At 43.2% G+C, this 19,110-nt stretch overlaps 1 protein-coding gene and 1 long non-coding RNA gene across 2 annotated transcripts in view; one reads left to right on the forward strand and one right to left on the reverse strand.

The window, feature by feature from the left end:
• LOC308584266 overlaps window positions 1-17,378 on the reverse strand; it is a 480,133-nt gene extending 462,755 nt beyond the window's left edge. Inside the window, exon 1 of the long non-coding RNA XR_014006721.1 lies at window positions 17,143-17,378. This is a non-coding gene — a long non-coding RNA (uncharacterized lncRNA). The remainder of the gene's footprint in view (window positions 1-17,142) is intronic.
• KIF13B (kinesin family member 13B) overlaps window positions 1-19,110 on the forward strand; it is a 204,265-nt gene that overhangs the window by 122,622 nt on the left and 62,533 nt on the right. Inside the window, 7 exon segments of the mRNA XM_081188907.1 lie at window positions 487-657; window positions 1,687-1,844; window positions 8,346-8,478; window positions 10,265-10,411; window positions 11,408-11,437; window positions 12,958-13,057; window positions 16,121-16,247. Coding sequence (XP_081045033.1) covers window positions 487-657; window positions 1,687-1,844; window positions 8,346-8,478; window positions 10,265-10,411; window positions 11,408-11,437; window positions 12,958-13,057; window positions 16,121-16,247 — 866 coding nt within the window.

Below are 19,110 nucleotides of genomic sequence, written 5' to 3' on the forward strand. Positions count from 1 at the left end.
AACACAAAAAAGGGAGGTATGAGGAGGTCAGGGAAACAAGGATATGAATGTAAGATATGGAAAGGTTGACTTTTTTATTTTTTTCCTTTTTTCTGTAAGTGTACTTATTTTTTTATTCTGTATTTTTCTTGTATTTTTATTTTTGTTTTTTTACTTTTGTATTTCTTGTTTTTATGTAATTCCTTTTTCTGAAACTTTAATAAATATTTAATATATTAAAAAAAAATCCTTTGGGTCTGCCCCCCCCCCCAATAAAACAAACCCCAGCTGTGGCCTTCCCCCAAACTGGTCATTCAGTGACCCCTAGTGGGGATTTTCATTCTGCGTTATCATCCATATCTATTTCATGGGATAAAAAGGTAAAGGGACCCCTGGAGCGTCTTAGGGTCAGGTGCGTCTTATGGAGCGAAAAAGATGTGATTTAAAGCTTGCTGTGTAATTGCACAGTTGGAACGTGACTCCGTGTTTATGTTTGCTTCCTCCTAGATCAAAATCCTTCAGGCTACCGGCTTGCCGCAACACCTCTCCAACTTCGTCTTCTGCAAGTATTCCTTCTGGGATCAGATGGAACCCGTGACGGTTGCCCCGGAAGTGGACCCCTCTCTGTCTCCCATCAGCAAGGAGCCGCGAGGCATGGTGGTCTTCGATCACTGCAATGTAATTTTGCTTCTGCTTTTAGTCCCTGCAGAGAAAGTGAGGGCTTTTACGCTGTGGGAGCATCTGTTGCCTGCGCCTTGGTGCCTTCCGGTGAAAACTGTAAAGAGGGGAGGAGAAGGAGGAGAGGCTTACAGTGGTACCTTGGTTCTCAAACTTAATCCGTTCCGGAGGTCTGTTCCAAAACCAAAGCGTTCCAAAACCAAGACACGCTTTCCCATAGAAAGTAATGCAAAACGGATTAATCCGTTCCAGACTTTTAAAAACAACCCCTAAAACAGCAGTTTAACATGAATTTTACTATCTAACGAGACCATTGATCCATAAAATGAAAGCAATAATCAAGGTAAAGATAAAGGTACCGTTGACCATTAAGTCCAGTCGCGGACGACTCAGGGGGTGCGGCGCTCATCTTGCTTTACTGGCCGAGGGAGCCGGCGTTTGTCTGCAGACAGCTTCTGGGTCATGTGGCCAGCATGACTAAGCCACTTCAGGCGAACCAGAGCAGCGCACGGATCCATAAAATGAAAGCAATAATCAATGTACTGTACTATAAAATAAATAAGACAGTATTGTAGATGATAAAAAAACCCATTTCGGAAGTGTGTTTGACTTCCGAAATGTTCAAAAACCGAGGCGCAGGTTCGGATTGGTGCAGCTGAAACAACAGCTGACAGCCGCATCAGACGTTTGGCTTCCAAAAAACGATCGAAAACCAGAACACTTATTTCTGGGTTTTTGGCATTTGATTACCAAGGCACCACTGTACTTTTTAAGGGGGAAAAACCTTAATTGCTCTAAATTCAAAGTAATCTCAAAGCAATGCACAAAACAGTTAGGTCATACGGATTCGAGCTTCCTGTAAATTTCTGTATCTCTGAGCTATTGATTTCAAGCATTCCTGGGCAGATTTCTTGGCTTTGCATAGTCGAAACTTTTCTAGCGTCTTTTTTTTTTTGAAGGCTTCTTGTATCCGTGGAACAGAGACTAAATTTGAAGCGCTGCAATTGTTCTCTCTTTTCTCTGACCTAGGAATTCTCCGTCAACATCACTGAAGATTTCATGGAGTACCTTTCTGACGGTGCTTTGGCCATTGAAGTTTACGGGCACAAGGCGTGCGACCCCCGCAAAAACCCGGCGCTGTGGGATTTGGGGATTATCCAGGCCAAAACACGAAGCCTCCGAGACAGGTAAGGGAGAGATGCAAAGGTGCTTCTTCACGGCAAATGCTCTTTTTGCGGGGCTTAGCAATGGAGCACAGAGCTAGCTGCTTCGTACATCCTATATAATCCTCTGCAGGATTAGCGGGAGGGTAAGTGGAAAGGTAAGTGGAAAGCAGAGACATCACCTTGCCAACAAGGGTCCGTATAGTTAAAGCCATGGTTTTCCCAGTAGTGATGTATGGAAGTGAGAGCTGGACCATAAAGAAGGCTTCTCGCCAAAGAATGGATGCTTTTGAATTGTGGTGCTGGAGGAGACTCTTGAGAGTCCCATGGACTGCAAGAATATCAAACCTCTCCATTCTGAAGGAAACCAGCCCTGAGTGCTCACTGGAAGGACAGATCCTGAAGCTGAGGCTCCAAGACTTTGGCCACCTCAGGAGAAGAGAAGACTCCCTGGAAAAGACCCTGATGTTGGGAAAGATAGAGGGCACAGAGGACGAGATGGTTGGAGAGTGTTCTCGAAGCTACCAACATGACTTTGACCAAACTGCGGGAGTTCCTGGTCTGCTCTGGTCCATGGGGTCACGAAGAGTCGGACACGACTAAACAACTAAACAACAACAACAACAAAGTGGAAAGGAAGGAGATCTCTTGTAAAACTGGATCCTTGGGTCAGCCAAGGAAGTAACTATTGGCAAAATCTATTGGTGTTTCACAACTTTCTGACTAGTTGCAGGACCTTAGCCGACCTAGCAGAGTATACGCAGAATCCATGGAAGCAATTGGCGACTTGGCTGCAGACAGGATAGACGAAGCAGGAACCAGGAACTTGTAGTTAGGTGTTTATTATATACAGTGGACTATATACAGGAACAGAACAGAACACGGATCTTTAGCTAGCTCTCTCATACACGGCTCACATCTCCTACACTGACACACTGAACCGCTGAACTAACAGTTAGTAGGCCATTAATTATCACTCCCTTGAGAGAGCTTGACCAATCAGGGAGCTGTCTCCATGCCTCTGTATCACCAGGTAGACATACTCCTTCACATGAGCTTTTGGCTGTCTGCCAAACCCTAGAATCATAGAATCATAGAGTTCGAAGAGACCACAAGGGCCATCGAGTCCAACCCCCTGCCAAGCAGGAAACACCATCAGAGCACTCCTGACATATGGTTGTCAAGCCTCTGCTTAAAGACCTCCAAAGTAGGAGACTCCACCACACTCCTTGGCAGCAAATTCCACTGTTGAACAGCTCTTACTGTCAGGAAGTTCTTCCTAATGTTTAGGTGGAATCTTCTTTCTTGTAGTTTGGATCCATTGCTCCGTGTCCGCTTCTCTGGAGCAGCAGAAAACAACCTTTCTCCCTCCTCTATGTGACATCCTTTTATAGATTTGAACATGGCTATCATATCACCCCTTAACCTCCTCTTCTCCAGGCTAAACATGCCCAGCTCCCTTAGCCGTTCCTCATAAGGCATCGTTTCCAGGCCTTTGACCATTTTGGTTGCCCTCCTCTGGACACGTTCCAGTTTGTCAGTGTCCTTCTTGAATTGTGGTGCCCAGAACTGGACACAGTACTCCAGGTGAGGTCTGAGCAGAGCAGAATACAGTGGCACTATTACTTCCCTTGATCTAGATGCTATACTCCTATTGATGAGGCCCAGAATTGCATTGGCTTTTTTAGCTGCCGCGTCACACTGTTGGCTCATGTCAAGTTTGTGGTCAACCAAGACTCCTAGATCCTTTTCACATGTACTGCTCTCAAGCCAGGTGTCACCCATCTTGTATTTGTGCCTCTCATTTTTTTTGCCCAAGTGCAATACTTTGCATTTCTCCCTGTTAAAGCTCATCTTGTTTGTTTTGGCCCAGTTCTCTAATCTGTCAAGGTCGTTTTGAAGTGTGATCCTGTCCTCTGGGGTGTTAGCCACCCCTCCCAGTTTGGTGTCATCTGCAAATTTGATCAGGATGCCCTTGAGTCCATCATCCAAGTCGTTGATAAAGATGTTGAATAAGACCGGGCCCAAGACAGAACCCTGTGGCACCCCACTAGTCACTCTTCTCCAGGATGAAGAGGAACCATTGATGAGCACCCTTTGGGTTCGGTCAGTCAGCCAGTTACAAATCCACTGAGTGGTAGCAGAGTCAAGACCGCATTTTACCAGCTTCTTTACAAGAATATCATGGGGCACCTTGTCAAATGCCTTGCTGAAATCAAGGTAGGCTACATCCACTGCATTCCCTTCATCTACCAGGCTTGTAATTCTGTCAAAAAACGAGATCAGGTTAGTCTGACATGACTTATTTTTCAGAAATCCATGCTGACTATTGGTGATCACAGCATTCCTTTCTAGGTGCTCACAGACTGTTTGCTTAATGATCTGCTCCAGAATCTTCCCTGGTATTGATGTCAGACTGACTGGGCGTTAATTATTTGGGTCCTCTCTTTTCCCCTTTTTGAAAATAGGGACAACATTTGCCCTCCTCCAGTCTGCCGGGACTTCGCCTGTTCCCCAGGAATTCTCAAAGATGACTGCCAGTGGTTCTGAGATCACATCTGCCAGTTCTTTTAATACTCTTGGATGCAGTTCACCCTAATTGACTCTGTGTGGGTAGCTGCACGTATTCAGATTCCCAACACCCCCTCACAGCTCACACACAATGCAATTAACTTCTGAGCACATACAAAGTATTTTACCCAACTGTGTTCTGCAAACCCAAGCATTCACTCATTTGCTTGTTCGCTTGCAACTGCATCTATTGGAGACCATGGTTGTTGACCAAGAAGATGGATTGTTCTTTTTTTTTAATATAATTTTTATTAAGTTTTCCATATTTTATTATATTTCAATATCAAGAAACAACAATTCATGACTTAAGACATTGCTTAAATAAAGCATCGACCTCCTTCCTTCCCTCTAGCAGACATCCATATCTCATTACCAATTTCTCCACATTCCTAAATTCACTTGTTTACCTTAAATCAATTTTTTAACAATCACCTACTTATAAGTAAATCAGCTCCTTAATTTCCCAGTACCAAACATTTCAGCTTAAACCTACAAACGTACTCAACTGTTTGCAATTTTCTTTCATATAGAGTATAAATTTGCCCCAGTCCTTTTGGAACAAATCATCACAGCGATTCCGAATCTTCCCCGTCAGCTTTGCCAGCTCCACGTATTCGACCATCTTTACTTGCCAATCTTCCAATGTGGGGAGTTCTTGTTGCTTCCATTTCCGGGCCAGGAGTATTCTTGCGGCCGTTGTTGCATACATGAACAAATTTACATCTTTCATTTGGATTTCCTCAATTAACCCCAACAGGAAAGCCTCTGGTTTTTTGCTGAAATTATACTTAAATATCTTTTTCAATTCATTATATATGGACAAGTTCCAAGATTAAAGCTTTTTGGGACACCGTATGTAAAGAAGATGGATTTTTCTGTAGATCTGGCACTGGAAACTACTCTTTGCCCTTCTTCGAAGCTCCCTCTCCTTTTGCCCCCGAGATCATCCTCTTCTTCCTTTTTTTCTTTTAAAAATCTTATTATTATTAATTGACATCCACACACAATCTTAAGTACATGTACAAAGAAACACCTACAAAAATATAACACGATATAACATTTGTGGCAGCGTTTGAATGACCCTTGTTTAAATCAAATACTTATTAAATAAGGAAAAACGGTACGATATGTTATAAGAAAGTACTAGAAATTATAATAAGAGTAAGGTAAGAAGTATAAGTACATTCAATGTTGTAAATGTAACTTACATGACAGGAAGTCTGTTTTGATATAATTTAATTTATTAGATTTTTACTTTGTTTTTTGTTTAGCTAGAAAGTATAAGAAAAGAGCATGTGCAAGTACAAGTTTAAATCAATATTTAGCAGTATAATTAGTTAAGGCTGTTATTACTATCATTATCAGTTTTACCTTTTCTTGAACATATCCCATTTTTGCGTAAATGATTGTTTTCTATTTCCCCTTAATCTATTTGTCAATTGAGCCATTTCTGCGTACACTTAATAACTTATTCTGCCATTCCCTTACTGTTGGTTCCTTTCCCCCTTTCCAGTTCAATGCAATTAATAATCGGGCAGCGGCTGTTGCATATGAAAAGATTTCTCTTATATTTTTTGGGATATCAATGCCTAGAATTCCAAGTAGAAATGCTTCTGGCTTCTTTGAAAACGTTAATTTAAAGATCTTTTTCATCTCATCATAAAGAGGACGGTCTCTCTGATGATGATGAGACCTTCCTTTTCATCGCTGTCTTTTTTATATTTATATAATTTTGGTTTTGATATTGCATAGACATACACACATCAAATATACAAAGAAAGAAAGAAAATACAGTGGTACCTCAGGTTAAGGACGTAATTCGTTCTGGAGGTCTGTTCTTAACCTGAAACTGTTCTTAACCTGAAGCACCACTTTAGCTAATGGGGCCTCCGGCTGCTGCAGCACTGCTGGAGCACGATTTCTGTTCTCATCGTGAAGCAAAGTTCTTAACCCGAGGTACTATTTCTGGGTTAGCGGAGTCTGTAACCTGGGGTGTATGTAACCTGAAGCGTATGTAACCTGAGGTACCACTGTATACAAACAAAGAAAAAAGAAAAAAAACATCAAAAAGAAACATCCTCTTCTTCATCTTGCTAAAAAGGTTGTGATCCTATTACAAACAGCAGAAATGCATGCTTGATATTACTCCTCCAGATCAGAAGTTGAGTATAAGAAGCTTCAGCTCTGCTGGATCAGGCGAAAGGCCCATTATATTGTGATAGGAATTCTGCGGTCTTAGATATATGGTAATGTTCATAAGTGTACCAACCAGGCACGTACATAGATCAGCACAGGAAGACCGACCTGGAACCATTTTGATTCCCAAACTGACCAAATGTTTTCTCTGCAAGGTCAAAGTGGGAAAACCTCCCCATTGTCTCTTTCCTCACAAACCCTGTCTTAAGGACACATTTAAGATATGAATAGGGTGTGAGCCTGTGACCTGGCCCAGGAACTAAGTATTTATCATTACAAAAGACTGGCCAGGCTCCCCAGGCAATCCAATCAAGTAACCTGCCAGACAGGAGATAAACAACGACAGGAGAAACATTCAAATTTCTGTTTTAAGACCGCCTTTTCTGTGATGTAGGTATGATGTTTCTGGGGGTGGTCTTGATGTACAGGGTGGCTATTTCAAAAGTCTTTATAAGGCCTTGCGCACCATTTTTCTGGGTCCCTCCTCTCTCCTACGGGTGAGGGGAACACCCTGTTGCAACAGATCAATAAAGATCAAGCTTACTATCTGCTTTGCTTCTCAATATTCTCTGGTTGGCCTCTGTTATTTTCTCCTACCAATAGGGAACCTACGTAAGGACTCTATATGGGCTCTTGGATACCCCATAAGGGAAAAGGGCAGTTTTTGTTTACGACGAAGTTCAGCATCCTGATCTCACAGTGGCCAACCAAATGCCTGCGGCAAACCCATGAGCAGGATTCGAACTCAAGAACACTCCCTCTACCCTATAGTTTCCAGCAGGTGGTGTTCAGAAGCATTCCTGCTTCCAGTTGTGGAGGCAAAGCAGAGCCGTCATGGCTGAAAGTAGTCTGCCGTAGTCTCAAATTTAATTTTTTAATCCATCTCTGCTCTATAGCTGGTGCACTTTTAAACATGACTTGTTTCCGTAGGCAAAATGTAATGCTGTGTTTGAGCAGAGCCACAGGTGAAGTTTATTATTATTATTATTAATTTATTTAACATAATTATTACAAAATATAAGCAAAATATTACAAATACATACATATATATTTCAGATAAGCACACACATATATATAAAAGAACAAAAGAGGAAAAAGGAAGGAAAGAAAAAATAAGGAGAAAAAGAAGAAGAAAAGTTGGAAGAATTTCTTCCAAATTTATCCTACAAATATCTCAATAATAAAATTTCATTGGTTGACTTCCGTCGCTTACACTGCACTTCCTATATGCATTTTAAGCAAGATTGTATCTGCTATTCCGTATTTTTCCCATACAATCTCACACAAATATTCTAATAATAAGTTTTCTAAATCTTTCATAAATCTATTCTAAACACAACCAATACCTTACATTTAAACTTTATCTACATAAATAACCATTTAAACATTTCCATTGTTTCTGGATTATATTTTTTTGTTTTTGTCTTATCAAATCAGTCAATTCCAAGTTTTCACATAATTTTTTGGTTTTTGTCTTATCAAATCAGTCAATTCCAAGTATTCGCATAATTTATTCAACCATTCATCTTTGGTTGGAACGTGATTTCACAGTTGAAGTTTTTAACATGTGTCTTCCCAACTGGTTTTTAACAAGCGTTTTCCCAATATAACCGCACATTAGAGCTGTTTTCCATCACCCCACCCTCCTCCCATCCTCTTCAATGTTTTTGGACCTTTCCCAGGTTTAGCCAGGCTGCCGAAGGCCTCTGTCAAGAGGCAAAGTTATACATCGGTCACAGAAGTGTTGTTATTTTGCAGGTGGAGCGAAGTCACCCGAAAAGTGGAGTTGTGGGTTCAGATTCTGGAGCTTAATGAGAATGGAGAATACTGCCCAGTGGAGGTGATTCCAGCGAAAGATGTACACACAGGCGGCATCTTTCAACTCAGGCAGGTAAGATGGAAATTAAGGCAGCCCACGCTGCCTTGTTCAGTGTGCTGACTTCTCTCTTTAGTGGATCGATCAATTAATGAAATATCAGTTAATCAGTAAAATAACTGGGCGTCACTCTGCTGGCAAGATATTCGTGATATCTTTGTCAGAAGCTCGTCCTACACTCGAGTAGGACCCTGGCAGAGACACATGCCCAACTGGCATGTTCTCTCCCTCCTGGTTGATCGTTCGGGAGCTTCAAAAGCTTTCTTCAGCCCGAACATCACAGCGACCGATGCCAACAGACACCGGCACACTTAGGGATCCGCAGAGTCTTCGCAGCTTGCGCGACAGACCTCAGCAACTCAGCATTTTGGCTAATCTGCTTTATTTACATATAAACACACACGGAGCACTGCAACATGGCTCCCTCTCTCTCTAGCATCAGACAGCAAAGAGAAAAAGAACAAAGGACTATTGTCCCACTTGACGGAACACAGGAACACAAACACCCTGTCTCCGTCACTTCCCACTCTGTGGAGTCAAAACATACACCATCATGTGATAGACAACAATCCCATGACTGCAATCACGGAGCAGGAATTCTAACTATCTTTAGCTTACTTGCTAAGGTGGGCTTCCGTGGCTGGGTTCAGACATTGTGGTAAGCCGTGGCTTTATCATGACGTCCAAACGCAGCCAGATTGCTGGATGTGGGAACATAAGAAAATCTCTGCTGGATCAGGCGAGTGATCCATCTAGCCCAGAATCATTTTCTCACAGCCCAAATACCTTTGGGAAACCTGAAAGCAAGACCTGGGTAAAGCAGCCCTCCCCCCGCTTTTGAGTCCCAGGAATTGATATTTCAGAAGAATTCTACCTCTGGCATTGAACTTAGCCATGGTGGCTTGCTATAGACTTTACCTCCATATATTTGTCTAATCCAGGGGTCAGCAGGGGGCCGGTCCACTGTCCCTCAGACCTTGTGGTGGGCCCGACTATATTTAAGCTGCATTAAGATAAATTGAACAGTTTTTATAAAACATGCAGGGATTTATGATATGTAAAATGAACCATGGAAAGAGAAGAAGGCAAGTCACTGATATCTTAAGGATGTTTAAATGTATATTCTAAACTGTAAAACAGAAAATTTATTAAAAATTACATACAGTCATACCTTGGTTTTCGAACAGCTTAGTTCTCAAACGTTTTGGCTCCCGAACGCCGCAAACCCGGAAGTGACTGTTCCGGTTTGTGAACATTCTTTGGAACCCGAACACCTGAAGGGGCTTCCATAGCTTCTTATTGGCTGCAGCATCTTCCTGCAGCCAATCGGAAGCCGCGTTTTGGTTTTCGAACGTTTCGGAAGTCGAACGGACTTCCGGAATGGATTCTGTTCGACCTCTCTCTCTCTCTCTCTCTCTCTCTCTCTCTCTCTCCATATATCTATATATCTATATATCTATATAGATATAGAAACTCTGTTATATGTTTTCAGCAAATGCTGAAGACATCTCATAATGCTGGCGTTCGACACCTGGATATATAACTTCATAATTCCACTTTTTTTGTTGATTGTGGTTGGCTTTTTTTTTTAATTGTAAGTTTTAAAACTCTTTTTAATGTCTCATCTTAAATTGTACGTCTTTTGGAGGCAGCGGGTTGTCGATCTGGACATACACAGCCACGTCAGTGCATATTTCTGGTGCAGTGCTGCCTAGAACGCAGTTGCCAGCAGAGGTCTCCCCCCTACCACCATTTCCCCCCCTTCCAACGTGCCGTTTCTTTGCGTTCCCCGGGCGTGCAGGGCCAGTCGCACCGAATTCAAGTGGAAGTGAAGTCCGTGCAGGAGTCGGGCACGCTGCCTCTGATGGAAGAATCCATCCTCTCGGTCGGAGTGGGCTGCGTTCAGATCAAGCACGCCAGGTCTCCAAAAGGCCATGAGATACATCAGGTAAGAGCCCTTGCTTATAATGTAAATATTGGAGATTCTGTAGCTCAGAGAGAAAGTATCTGTGGTGCATGCGGAAGGTCCCAGGATCATATATCTGTAACCTTCCAACAGTTTGACTTCACCCCCAAAAGACACGCTCCTCCTTTGTCTCCCGAGACAGACGGAAGCCAGCAGACAGATAGGTAGTTTCAATTCTATCAATGCTTAATGGTTTTTTTAATTATTATTTTTTCTCCTTGCGTTTTTACCTGCCACTGCTGGGTTTACGTATAAGCTAAACAAGCTGTAGCATAGGGCCCCACTTTCTTGGGGCCCCCCAAAAAAAATTTAAAGGGGGAGAAATCAGGATGTACATTTCCAAAATATAAGATAAAAAACAAATAGAATAAAACCTACACACAGCAGGGGTGTTTTGTGTTGTGTATGGACCTATTAGGTCCATAAATTACCATATAGCATGTCTTCAACTCAAAAAACAGCGACAATTTGTTGTTGACAAAGGACAGCTGGACATATAAAGGGCCCCATTACCTTCAGTAGCTTAGGGCCTCATCAAACTTAAATCCGGCTCTGTTACCTGCGCTCATTTTTATCTACAGATAGGTAGCCGTGTTGGTCTGCCATAGTCAAAATAAAAAAATTCCTTCCAGTAGCACCTTGAAGACCAACTAAGTTAGTTCTTCTGATTGGCTGCAGTCCTATTGCAGTCGTTAAGAGTCGTCAACAGGCTCATCTCAGCTATCTGCCAATCTCCCATTCCCACCACCCTTCTGAGTAATACCCCTCCCCACCTTCTCACTATATAGAAGGATCTGGCAACTTCTGTTTCAGTGTATCTGAAGAACTAACTTAGTTGGTCTTTAAGGTGCTACTGGAAGGAATTTTTTTATTTCATTTTTATCTGTAAGCCTCCTTGAGTACCTGTCAGGGGAAAAGTCAAGGTACAATAATAATTACCGCTTTGAATTTACTTGCATTTGCTTGGTTTTTGCCTAGGAAGAAGACGACGACATGGACAGCTACCAGGTAAATAACCTGCTGAAACTTTTCTCCTTTCAGTTTCGGTCCTAACATTCCTTCATCCATCAGAGCAATCAGCAATATAAGGTGGAAGTCACAAGCAAAAGCCAACATCCGCCACTATTTGAGTTTTCTTCTTCTTCTTCTTTGGCGATCCTTGTAGCCGAGTAAGATTGTCTTCCATAAACACGGTATTAACAGTGAGTCCGTAAGTGACTGTGGAAACCAATTCTGGAGCCACACGTCCTTCCACAGTGGGGACATAGGTTTCCGGGCAGGAGTTGATCACGGTGTGGATTTGCCAAGCGTGCCTTCCTTTTAGCACATTTCTCCCTTGTGTCCTGAGTTCAAGTGTCTTCAAAGCCCATGACACCTTTGGTAAAGGCTGTTCTCCAATTGGAGCACTCGCAGGCCAGTGTTTCCCAGTTGTCGGTGTCTATACTACATTTTAAATAATAATAATAATAATAATAATAATAATAATAATAATAATAATAATAATAATAATAATAATTTATTATTTATACCCCGCCCATCTGGCTGGGCCTCCCCAGCCACTCTGGGCGGCTTCCATAAAAACCAAAAATACAATAAAATATCGCACGTTAAAAACTTCCCTGAACAGGGCTGCCTTAAGATGTCTCCTGAATGTCAGGTAGTTGTTTATCGCTTTGACATCTGCTGGAAGGGCGTTCCACAGGGCGGGCGCCACTACCGAGAAGGCCCTCTGCCTGGTTCCCTGTAGCTTTGCTTCTCGCAATGAGGGAACCGCCAGAAGGCCCTCGGCCATGAGACAGTCTTTAAACTTATTTTGTTGAGCACCAGCATTACACTTTCCATTTTTAAGTTTGGAATAGAGCAGTTGCTTTGGAAGACGATAACCAGGCATCCGCACAACACGACCAATCCAATGAGGTTGATGTTGAAGAATCATTGCTTTGACGCTGGTGATCTTTGCTTCTTCCAGTACACTGCCATTAGTTCGCCTGTCTTCCCAAGTGATATGTATAATTTTTTGGAGACACCGTTGATGGAAACTTTCGAGGAGTTGGAGACTGTTCGAGTAACACAGTTTAGGCTTTTCCTCTCTGGCAACGGGTGTCTGGGACAGGGAATGGAGGATCTCTCCTAGGAAAAGAACAGGGCCTTCATGTTTCTCAAGGTCTTCACAGAACTTGGTTTCTGCACATAAACACAGATCCTCCTGTCCTCCATCCAGACAAGTATAGAAGTATTGTCAGAATTCAAGGACATGTCCCAGCCAGACAAAGAAACACTCAAGGAGGTTGTGAAGGAAAACCACTGTGGGGTGTGGTCTGGGGAGACTTCTGAGGTCCAGATAGAGCGGTCTGGGGGCCACATTTCAACCCTGCTTTACCTGTGTGTAAAGTGCGACCTCATGGTGTTGCATTCTCCACCGTTCTCTCTGGGCACAGTCTCGGAAGCCTGCCTTTCCATCTCTGCTCACAAGCCTCTGCGTGCTTAAAAAATAAATCGAAATTAAGTGGTCTCAAACTTCTTCGCAGGACAGAGACCTGGAGAGGCTGCGTCGGAAATGGCTGAACACGCTTACGAAACGCCAGGAGTATTTAGATCAGCAGCTGCAGAAGCTGGTTGGGAAGCCCGGTAAGCAAAAAATATGGTTTCTGCTGCTGGGGAAAGAGTCCAGAGGTAGGCTACAAGATATATCACTCAAGTCTCCATGCTAAAGAGAGTCTACCTCTGAGTGCTGCCCACAAAGGACAGGGGAAGGTAGCGACCATAACACCCTATTTGTCAGCTTCAATGGACATCTGACCCACCTCTGCCAAAGATCATCTGTCCCTCTTCGGGTCAATTTAATTCAAATTTATGGGGCATGTAGGCCACTGAGTTTTAATTGAGTTGAAAGAGCTCATAGGCTCCCCCCATGGAATTATAGTTCTCTGATAGGCGTTGATTCCCAGTTGGAGATCTCTAGCCCAGCCTTTCTGCAAGCTGGCGCCTTCCGGATGTTTTGGGCTCTCGTGGTTGGGTGGGGGTTGGTCTAGATGACCGTCGGGGTCCCTTCCAATTCTGCAATTCTATGAATAGGATTCTGTGCTCAGGAGGCGTTGCCCTGGAGCAGATCAGTGCCAGTTTAAGCTCCTGCTCTGTGGAAACCCATCTAAATTTATTATCGTTGTCATTATTATTATTATTATTAATTAAATTTGCATACAGCCCTTCATCCACAGATCTTAGGGCAGTTCAAGACATAAAAATACAATGCAAAAACACAAAGTACATGATGAAAACCAGAATGAACACGGAATGGATGAAATTCAAGGAGTATTTAGTCAAATATGTTAAGATAACTTAATTGGGAAAACTTGCAATGTTAGAGAATAACATTTAAAAAGAAAAGAAAGAAATATGTTAATTGATTAAGTTAATTTTATAAGAAAATTAGTTTTGGAAAACTATTACAATGGTATACACTGAAATTCAGCTAGGGGGATTTGAGTTAGTAACAATGTTACTAAGACTGGATTAAGTATAATTAAGATTTATGTTTGTCTGTTTGTTTAAAAATTTTGAAAAATCAATTTTAAAAAATTGGAAAAAAAACCAGAACGAACACACACACACGCACGATGTTGTTATTTCATTTCATTTATTAATTGCTTCCTATGAAGCATACCAAAGTGATATAACAATACAATAATGTAGATACAGATATAGATAGGGTGGTTGGGTGGCCCCTGGTCAAGGATTATTTAAGTGGGATTATTGCATTACGGGGTTGGACTAGATGAGCTCTGGGGTCCCTCCTGACGCTACAGTTCTATGCTTCTATAATGAGTCCCCATCAGTGGAAGACCATGCAAGGACTTCTGCTTGCACCTCAGGGCTTTCACTCCCCCCATGCATGTGTGAAATTGACTCGGGGGGGGGGTTCATGGGAACCCCCACGTTGAACAGCATCTATGGGGGGCAGGAGAGGGGAAATCATTCCACCTGGAAAGCTGAAATAGGACCCCGGAACGGACTTTGGACATGCCTAGAGGGCTCCACCTTAGGGTAAGCAGCCTTACTCAAACGAGCAAGGGTTGCCTAAGAGCAAATTGTCCCCTTGGGTTGAAACAAAACGAACAATAAAAGGTGTTGATCTCCCACTCTGTAACTTTTACTAGAACCAAAACCTGCTGATCGCAGTGGCTGGCACCTCCCTGCATGTCGCAGGAACATTTGCTGCTATTATTATTATTATTATTATTATTATTATTATTATTATTATTATTATTATTATTATTTATACCCTGCCCTCCCCAGCCAAGACCGGGCTCAGGGCGGCTAACACCAAATATAAAAACAATTGATTGAAATACAGCTTAGAAAACAAGATTAAAATACAACATTAAAACATTAAAATGCAACCTCATTTCAGTGGAAACTAAAAAAAAATAAACATTTTTTTAACCCAGAGATGCATTTTAAATAAAAGCACACATTCTACTTATGTAAAAACACATTGATTCCTGGACCATCCGCGGGCCGGATTGAGAATGCAATTGGGCCGAATCCAGCCCCCCGGACTTTAGCTTGCCTACCCATGGACTAGAGCATGCAAAAAAGGAACACAATATTTTAGCAGCAGTTCATTCATTTTCAACTTCGTATTCTTGTTATAACAGAAGCGCGCCCAGATATTCCGTTGTTGCGCCATAAGATAGGTTTAAGGTGCCATTTAAGTCCCAGCTTTCATATCTCAGTTTCGAACACTGTTGCCCTGAAAGAGCGATTGGCACAGCACAATGTTGAATTCCTCCTTTATAAAGCAGTTGCATGTTCTATATGTGTAAATGGAATTTCAAACCCAGTACAGGTGCTGACTGCTGCAAAAGTGAACGCTTTGTAAACTCAAGTTTGGACAGCTCCTGTGTTTTTTAATTAACGAGCTTCTTTCCCCCAGAGCACGGGGATTATTATTTTTAAAAAACTTTTTTAGAACTTCATTTCTTTAAGGCGTTTGGGAATGAGCCAACCCACAAAGTTCTTTGGGGGCTTCTCAGATGCCAGATCTTTCAAAACATCAATCAAAAGATTAAAAGTCAATTGCTCAGTTTCCTGCCTTAAAAAGTCAGCACCATTTATATAATATTTGCAGAAACAAAGAAAGTCAGTAGACTTGATGGCAGGATTTAAATAAACGTTCACATTATCAGTATTAGAAAATGTTTAGAAAATAGTGAAATACTATAGTGTATTTACTTTTATTTTTATGTTTTTAGGCTTGATGCTATGTTATTAATAACTTTTTTTCTGTTAGGAGATAGCAAAGTGGGTGAAAAGAGAAACAAACCAGAAGTGGAAGTTGGGGGAAGCCCTGGAGGGGAGGGAGGGAGGAATGTATAATAAATGTTAAGAAATTGAGATTTATGTAATGAATGAAAAAGAAAAAATAAATAATAATAATAAAATTCAGCACGGGGAGGGGATTTTAATGTATTTTTAATCTTGGTTGGAAGCTGCCCAGAGTGGCTGGGGAAACCCAGCCTGATGGGCTGTGTACAAATAAAAATTATTATTGTTGTTGTTGTTGTTGTTGTTTGCTGTTTTGGGAGCTCCCAGCCGACCTCCACACTGTGTTACAGCAGTCGGGATAGGAGCCACGTGGGTATTTGCGAAGCCCCGGCAGAAAGCTATAACTTTGTCGAACTCTTGCAGACAAAACAGAAGACGACACGGACCGGGAAGCCCAACTGCTGGAGATGAGGCTGACCCTGACGGAAGAAAGGAACGCGGTCATGGTGCCTTCCGCAGGGAGCGGGATTCCTGGAGCGCCCGCTGAGTGGTAAGGGGCCTTTGCAACGAGCCCACAGCAGATGGGCTGCGTTTTGCAGCTTGCTTAGAAGAAAAGCTTTCGCCATGTGCCAAAACCTCATCCGTGTTGGCATCGGTCTTCTTCTTCTTCTTTGGCGATCCCTTGTAGCTGAGTAAGATTGTCTTCCATAAACACGGTCTTAACAGTGAGTCTGTAAGTGAGGCCAATTCTGGACCCACACGTCCTTCCACAGTGGGGACATTGGTTTCCGGGCAGGAGTTGATCACGGTGTGGATTTGCCAAGTGTGCCTTCCTCTAAGCACGTCTCTCCCTTGCGCCCTGAGTTCGAGTGTCTTCAAAGCCCAGGTCACCTTTTGTAAAGGCTGTTCTCCAACTGGAGCGCTTGCAGGCCAGTGTTTCCCAATTGTTGGTGTCTATACTACATTTTTTTAGATTTTCCTTGAGACGGTCTTTAAACCTCTTTTGTTGATCACCAGCTTTCCATTTTAAAGTTGGGAATAGAGTAGTTGCTTTGGAAGACGCTCATCAGGCATCTGAACAACATAACCAGTCCAACGATTCTTCGGTGATCAGCCTTCTTTATGGTCCAGCTCTCACTTCCATACATCACTACTGGGAAAACCATAGCTTTAACTATACGGACCTTTGTTGGCAAGGTGATGTCTCTGCTTTTTAAGATGCTGTCTAGGTTTGCCATCGCCTTTCTCCCAAGGAGCAGGCGTCTTTTAATTTCGTGACTGCTGTCACCATCTGCAGTGATCCCCTTCATGGATCACTGCCTTGCCGTGGCGAAGGGGCTTGAATAACTCAAGAGAAGCTATGAGCTATGCCGTGCAGGGCCACCCAAGATGAACAGGTCATAGTGGAGAGTTTTGACCAAATGTGATCCACCTGGAGCAGGAACTGGCAACCCACTCCAGTATCCCTGCCAAGAAAACTCCATGGACAAAGACAACAGGCATATAAAAGCTTAACTGTACAAGGGAGTAACTTGGCAGTGCAGAGAAGAGGCTTTTCCCGTCCCTGAGAGACAGGTGTGCACTGCCGTGTCCCAGAAGCCACGGCAAAGCTTGAATTTGAGGAGTGACATTGGTTCCTCCTGCCTGATATTCTTGAGAGGGTTTGGAATGACATCCGAGAGGGTGAAGGGCGAATGGGGAGGGTGGGGAAAGGGGAGGAAGGAAGGAAGGAAGGAAGGAAGGAGAGAAGGCAGAAAAAGGCGAAACGACCTGAATAATTTCCCCTAGGCTCCATATAACGCAAGCAGCGAAATGTCCTCTGCTTAAATCAACCGGGTTATTAGCCAGAGTTTAATTATGATCCTCTGTAGGAACGGAATCAATATTTATTGCTGCTGCACTTTAGCTGATTTGAAAGAAAAATGGTAATGCTAATTGCCCGGTTCATTCACTTAAGAGGGGCCCCGCTCCGTACTCGCGATAACCGCTTTGGTCAGAACATCGGCCTGGATTCCGGGTTTCACGTACCTCCCCACCCTGCCAGAGTCCTCTGTAGTCAGCAGATATGCCACGAAATCTTTCATTCGTGACGCTGGTAATAGAATCAGGTCCAAGCTGCCCTGGCCTCCGGGTCACAGGAGCTGCAATTATCGGCAAGCCAGGAAATTCTACGCCCCAAACTGAATTTGAGGTCTGGTTAAGAGAGTGATCCGTCAGCCAGGGAGTCGCCAGTTCAAATATCATGTTGGCCATGAACTTTCTTGAATGTTCTTAGGCAAACTAATATCCATTAGCCTGAATTAACACACACCCCCTTCCAATCCCTTGCCTAATGAGAAAAGTCACGGTGTTTTTTAAAGGGTCCTTATAAAGATTCCTGAGATAATGTTTGTGACCTGTTCCAAGTACAGGGGGAAATGTCATATAAGTACCAGGTATTCTTATTTTCCATGGACGCGGGTGGCACTGTGGGTTAAACTACAGAGCCTAGGGCTTGCCGATCAGAAGGTCGGTGGTTTGAATCCCTGCGACGGAGTGAGCTCCCGTTGTTCGGTCCCTTCTCCTGCCAACCTAGCAGTTCAAAAGCATGTCAAAGTGCAAGTAGATAAATAGGTACCGCTCCGGCGGGAAGGTAAACGGCATTTCCGTGCGCTGCTCTGGTTCTCCAGAAGCGGCTTAGTCATGCTGGCCACATGACCCGGAAGCTGTACGCTGGCTCCCTCAGCCAATAAAGCGAGATGAGCGCCGCAACCCCAGAGTCGGCCGCGACTCTGGGGTCCCTTTACCTTTACTATTATTATTTTTAGAACTTCTGTAGCCTTCTTTTCAACTTCCTCAAAGTCAAGGTTGGATTCAGTTCCGATTTTAATTGTGAGTGGCCTACAGATCACTACAGACAAGAAGGGCCCTCCAGCCAGGCTTAGAATCTGGAAAGACACAGCACAGAAGGAAAGTGGATTGGGAGGGAGGAGGAAATAAGCAAACCCAGACACAAGTTTTTGCTTCTAAGGAGGTTGAAACGTTCAAGGAACGGAGGAGCCAAAAGTTGCTGGTCTCCCAGTTGCACCAGTGTAAAGGAGGAACATTTTAGCTGTATTCATGCTTTACCTTACATATTTTAGGTAAATGCCTGACGTGTTTTAAGATTACACCTGAACATGTTGAATGGAATCTTTGTCCACACCACCTTGGTCAACACCGCCTCTTGCAGATTCTAGAACCACAACAGCATTTCATATCTTAGCAAAGCTGTTTGCAGTTTGCAGAATACCTCCAAACCGACCTGAGGAATGGGAGGGAGCTGTTTCTGAGGGCCTGAGACTCTGCCTAGGCAACCTAAGGCCCGGGGGCTGGAATGCGGCCTAATCGCCTTCTCAATCCGGCCTGCGGACGGTCCGGGACTCAGCATGTTT

The sequence above is a fragment of the Podarcis bocagei genome (assembly GCF_964188305.1).
Source record: "Podarcis bocagei genome assembly, chromosome: 3".
NCBI lineage: Eukaryota > Metazoa > Chordata > Lepidosauria > Squamata > Lacertidae > Podarcis > Podarcis bocagei.